Genomic DNA, 6,307 nt, shown 5'->3' with positions numbered 1-6,307 from the left:
TATAACAAATGATAATTTTAAGAGGAAGAAGGTATTTATGTGGAAGCCCAATCAATCATTCCATCAAAAAAAGTCTGAAAAGATATGTGATGTTCCATATCCATAAGTCTCCCACCTTTGCAAAAGAGTGAAGGTGGGGGTATCTTCTCATATCCCTCTGAGGCATTTTACTTACACATTTAATGGAAATGTTACTAACACATTTTCCTAGTATATGATGATTGCTTTTGGATTTAGATAGATACTTTTTATGACATTAGTTGAATAGTCTTCCCATTGGTCTGTCTTCTATCTTGTTCTCTTTCTAATCTACAACTATCAAAATAGTCTTCACAAAACATACATTTGATAAGGTCATTTCACTACTCAAAAATCTTCATTATTGCTTTTATGATAAAATTCAAACTTCCCAGCCTGAAACAGTTTAATTCAAATCTACTTTTCCAGACTTATTTCATGTACTATGCCCCAACCCCTTACCCCTTCTATCTACATTCTAGTCAAATATGCCTAACTAATATTCTTCCATGACAATCCATTTCCCTTCTGTATTTTTTTCATAGTCTAACTTTTATTCTTTTTTTTTTTTATCTTTGTATCTATTTTATTTATTTATTTTTTTTTATTTAATAGCCTTTTATTTACAGGTTATATTCATGGATAACTTTACAGCGTTAACAACTGCCAAACCTCTTGTTCCAATTTTTCACCTCTTACCCCCCACCCCTCCCTTAGATGGCAGGATGACCAGTAGATGTTAAATATATTAAAATATAAATTAGATACACAATATAACTTTTATTCTTATGTACAGTCTCTCTTCACCCAAATCTCTTAGAATCTTTAGCTTTAAAAGAAAAACTAAAACTAAACTCCCAGGCCAGTGCTCTTTCCACAAAGGACACCAAAAAGGAGATCATTTAAAATTTCATTTATCAGATATTTTGTCATTTAAAACAGCATGATAGAGTATATAGATGCACAGACTATTTTAAAAGTTCAATAACAGCCAGTAGTTCTATTTAATTATTTGAATCTAATTTTCTCAAAACTTGAATATCAATACATTTGACCACAACAAAATTAACTAATACATTTATAAAAAGTGGTGGAAGTATGTGCATAAATAGTTTCAAACCAACTTGATAAAAATGTGTAATCTCCATCCACATGTTCATTGAAGACTGGTAACTAAAATTTGAAGGCAGAAAAAAAGACAAATAGCATTGTACCATAATATAGCATTAACTAACTAGTGCTGGAACATTTATGTAGTCCCTTTTGTCATAAACAAGAATGACAAATTCGTTAGAGTAATTGCTATGGCAACAAGTAGCAAAAACCCAAAACAAAACAAAACTATTTTTATGGAACACAAAGTACGAGTAAAAGACTCCAAACAAACTTGTCACCATGAAAAACTGCATTCAATCTGCATATCTGAATATCCAACATTATTTACTTTAAACATTTGTTATATTTGAAATTAAAACCAAACCAACTCCCCATAAGACTAATATTTTACCCAGTACAAACATTCACTGAATGCAGATTTAAGTGAGCACATGTCTTGGATTATACCCTAAGATCATAGCCACAATGGATCATTGAATTCCTGGTCTCATCTGGGGACATCCAGGACCAACCTGGAAGTCTCCACTCTTTTATGTCTTGCTAAGTTGCATATTTTAATGTACCTGTTATTTCTAAGGGCCCATTGCTACAAAATTATTACATACAGCCCTGTGGTGGTACTTCTCTTATCTTGATCTGTGAACTTTAAAAATGATTTAAAATCAATAAAAATATTAAGATACAAAATCTGTGCAAAATAGAAAAGCCTGTACATACAGTAGCAGTTGTCACATGCCAAAAATAATAATAAAATAGGAAAGGTCTAAAAAGCCCTGAGTCAGTAATCTTGCAAAAGTGAGGAGGGAAAGGTACTCAATTCTTTTCATATGTAATTGAAATATTCTAAACTGTTCAGTATGCAATTACTTTTTTTTCAAGATGGGAGAGAGGTTGTGTGCAAGTTTCAGTTGTTTAGTTGATATGACATGTCATCCAATTCAGAAAATATTTCTTTAATACTCAATTTCATTCAGGTCTTCAGAAAATCCTGATGACTGCTGAGTCACATCTTCTATTTCTGTAAAAGAAAAACGAGTAGCAGTGAATGATAATTTTTTTTTTCTGTTGACAAAGAAAAACATCTAATAAGCCAGCTTGAGATCACTTTGTAAAATCTTTTTCAATCAAGCTTGTGTAATTAGGAAAAATAAATAAGTTTTACCTGTACAGGGTCCCGCCTGAAATTTAATATCATCAATAGCAATATCGCTTCTTATTGATACACCCCGAATAGCTTCAAAAACAATCTGAAAAACAATTCACACTGGATTTAAGACTATTGTGGCTTTTTATAGAGAAAAAATTAAGACTTGATGGAATATATTTAACATGGTTGCTGGCATTCAATAGAACACAAGATAGATAGCATGCATATACCATATGATATCAAAAGGTCTAGAGTCAGGCAAGCAGGAGGTTAATTGGACCCCGATGGTAGAATTATGGGAGGACCTGGTCTAGAGTCAACATAGGATAGGCAGGTATGCTGTCATCTGGCCTGGAGTGAGTAACCAGATCAAAGAGATAATATACACAAAGAAGACATATGCACATGTAAATGGACAAACCAAGTAGAATTAAAATAATTGATCAAGTAGGTAGGAGTACATTTGTTATGCTGAGCACTATCACATCTGAACTGGAGCCACCAGAAGAAAGGGGAATCCATTTCGCTGCTTTAAAGATTTTGACAACAAAATTAATCTGATTCCCATCCTCTAAAAACAGAAGTTGTAAAGGACTGATTTATTTTGTTAATAATTAGGCTTCCAAAATAATAGCTAGTGAGCCAATTAATACCAGTGAGGCTGATTTGATAGCAAATCCTTCAAAAAAAGATATGCAATCTACACAGTAATGAGCAACTGTCTCCCATTTGGATTGATTTATGATTTGAATTAAGTATTTAAAAAGACTATAAATTGGACAGTTAATAAGAAGATGACTTGACCCAGTTTTTTCAAAAGTCATAATATGTATCCACTGTATACAGAAAAGTATGTACTCAGCACTAATTTTTTGTTGTTGTTATATTTCTAACTCTTTGAGAGTTAGGTTTTTGGGGGTTTTCTTGGCAAAGATCCTTAAGTCGTTTGCCATTTCTTTCAACTCCTTTTCCAGAGGAGAAATTTAATAGGATTAAGTGTTTTTCCCAGGATTACACAGGTAGTAAGAGTCTAAGACCAGATTTGAACACATGATGGTGAGTCTTTCTGATTCCAAGCCTAGTGTTTTAACCACTCTATCCACAGCTATAGTTACTATTACAAAAACTAAAGCATTCAGAGTGTACTAGCAATTTCAATGTTGTCTTCTCAAGTTATCTAGATTTCTAGCTGTGCAGTTTCAGGGTGAATACTGAGTGAGAGAAAATTTCTGCATATGTGTCTGAGAGATAGAGAGATGACTAATTATTTAGACAAATTTCTTTCTTTTCAGTTAAAACCTGAGCTCACATATTTATTTTTAGGAAAATAATACAGCTGGGACAGGGCAGTGTATATGCAGAAGGTTATACAATGTTCAAGCATGGATTTTACCTCGAGTGCTGCCAATATTCCCTGAGGTTCAAGGAAGCAGAATTTAAAACGATTATCTTATTGGATAATTGTTTAAGAATGGCATTATCTCTTGACTCACCTAGGAAGGTTACCTCAAAGTCCCTGGGAAATATACTAAGCATGGGTAAAACATACAACTAGGCCAGGAGAACAAAAATACAGACTCCTCTCTCATTTTCACAGGCCAGCATTCCAAGAGAGGCAATCAGAGAGTGGGAGAACCATCAGAGAAATTTCTAAGTCTCACACTGTGAAGCCATGCTGTTGCCCTGGTCCAGACAGTTTTCTGGAGCTTAATCTTTCTTTGGAAACAATCAAATTCACCAAAAAACAAAGAACAAAAAACAGATCAGTCATTCTAATTCTAGAACCTCCAGCATCAGTTACCACTATTTTTCTCCTTAAATTTCTAACTACCTACCAGTACCAATGATGTCAGGTAACATAATTTGGCTATGGCCAGGTAAGCTGCTTCCTTAAATGTATTTAGCTATCTGCTTTTTACTCTTTTATGTTTTTTAAGAAAATTGGGGGAGCGTATCTTTTATTTTTCTATGTTTACCTCCCTCCTTTACCAATCAAGCCATCCCATATAACAGAGAGAGAGAGAGAGCAAGAATGCAAGTCAGCAAAAATAACCAACATATCTACCAGTTTTGATACTGTTCCCTTTGCAAAGAAGGGAGGGTGGTTTGTTTTCTCATTTCTCCCTAAGGACTAAGCATTGTAGTTATAATTACAGAGTGTTACTTTTGTTGTTTTTTCTATTTACATTTTTGTAGTTATTGTGTATATATTGTTTTCCTCGTTTTGCTTACTTTACTTTATACAGTTTATAAGTTCAATGCTTCTCTAAAGGCTTCATATTTATCTTTTTTGTACCATAGTATTCCTCAGTCTATGGACAACCATTATCATTACTAGAAAAAGTAAATATTTTGTTGTATAGGCAGGCTTTTTTGTCTTTTTGGACTCTTTTTATATATGCATAACAGTGGGATTGCTGGGTCAAAGGATAGGGATATTTTACTTTTTAATTATAATAACAAATCTCGCTCAAGAAGAGCTGAATGACAACTGCTAAACAGCTTTATTTTTGTGCCACAGTTTCCTTTTATTGTTCTGCCTTAGTTTCTCTAAATTGTCTTGCCTCAGTTTCCCTGAATTGTTCTGCCTTAATCCCCCTGGTTGCAACTTCCCTTCCTGATCATTAGGACTGAGGTAATTAGGACTGGGAGCCCTGACCATTAGCATTCCATAGAGCCATAAATTGCAGATGAGTTACTGGGAGATATGCTTACATATCTCTAAATTCCAGACTTTCTGTCTTTAGTGACTACTTTCAGTTTATCACCCTGTCAGAACCAGATTGATGGTCCATTCCTGGAAATTCCCAAGTTTCCATCTTTTGCCTTTGTCTCCCTGATCTTAGAGCTACATATAAAAATCATTGGAATTTCACATTTTCTGCTGAATTCCTTGTCCAATTCAGCCTTGGAGGCAGAATGGATTCTGTTCTGCCTCCAGACAATCTCTCCCTCTCAGAAACTCAGATAAAATATTAAAAACTCTCTAATCTCTAACTTGCCTCAGTTTCTCCAGCATTACACTATCAATGGGGATCATTGTGTCTTTCTATATCCTTGGGAATTTGTTACTAAGGATCTAGGGCAAGCCAATAGTATAATCTGATAGGCTGGGTCAATAACTGAATTGAAGTATGGCAAAAATAAAGAAACTTAGTCTTGACTGATAAATCATGTTTTATAGTTTTCATCTGAAGAGTTTTAAATGATTAACAGTGGTATGAAAGCAGCCTCAAATAGCATTTGTAATAAGAGAAAATCAAATGAAAGCCATTGTGAGTTTGCCTGAAAATTGGCAAAGATGACCCCCCCCCAAAAAAAAAAAATTGTTTGAGTAGCTCTAGGAAGATATGTTGTTATTTAGTTGTTTTTCGGTCATGGCCAACTCTTTATGACTGCATTTGGGATTTTCTTGGCAAAGATCCTGGAGTAGGTTGCCATTTCTTCTCAGCTCATTTTACAAATGAGGAAACTAAGGCAAACATGGTAAAGTGACTTGACCAAGGTCACATACTAAGTGTCTGAGGCCAGATGAATTTTCTTGACTCCGGGCCTAGCACCCTATCTACTGCATCAGTTATTATTGGTAAAGTTATACATAGGTCCAACAATTTCTGAAAAATAATTTAGAATTATATGAGAAAAGTAACAAAAAAATCCCAGAGATCCAACTACTGGCCACATTCCCCACATTCCAGAAGTAAAAGCAAACAAAGAAAAAATAATCCCACATATACCTAAATGTGAATATATTGGGGAAGCAGTAAAGAGATAGGAATAAAATGAATTACCATTAATAGGGGCATGGCAGAACAAATTGTAATATATAAATGTGATGAAATAACAAATATGTGAAATTCAAAAATCACAACTATATAGATGGCCATAGGATGACTTAGGCAGTACAATACGTACAATAACCATAACAATATAAATGACAGATCACTAAAAGCAAGCCAAAGTCTGAGTAAATTTTAAGAAAATAAATGGTATCAGAGACCTTTCAATCAACATTTCCCTGCCCCT

The 6,307-nt window shown here is 34.1% G+C and overlaps 1 protein-coding gene across 1 annotated transcript in view; it reads right to left on the bottom strand.

Annotated features, from left to right (window-relative positions):
• Positions 1 to 743: 743 nt before the first annotated feature.
• MAMDC2 (MAM domain containing 2) overlaps positions 744 to 6,307 on the bottom strand; it is a 225,624-nt gene continuing 220,060 nt past the window's right edge. Inside the window, exons 13-14 of the mRNA XM_031943604.1 lie at positions 2,297 to 2,381; positions 744 to 2,152 (exon numbers count right to left, since the gene is read on the bottom strand). Of these exons, the coding sequence (XP_031799464.1) occupies positions 2,088 to 2,152; positions 2,297 to 2,381 (150 nt within the window). The 3' untranslated portion in view covers positions 744 to 2,087. The remainder of the gene's footprint in view (positions 2,153 to 2,296; positions 2,382 to 6,307) is intronic.

Source organism: Sarcophilus harrisii, chromosome 1, assembly GCF_902635505.1.
Source record: "Sarcophilus harrisii chromosome 1, mSarHar1.11, whole genome shotgun sequence".
Lineage (NCBI taxonomy): Eukaryota > Metazoa > Chordata > Mammalia > Dasyuromorphia > Dasyuridae > Sarcophilus > Sarcophilus harrisii.
Note: the sequence above shows the minus strand (reverse complement) of the source record. Positions and strands in the feature narration are given on the sequence as shown.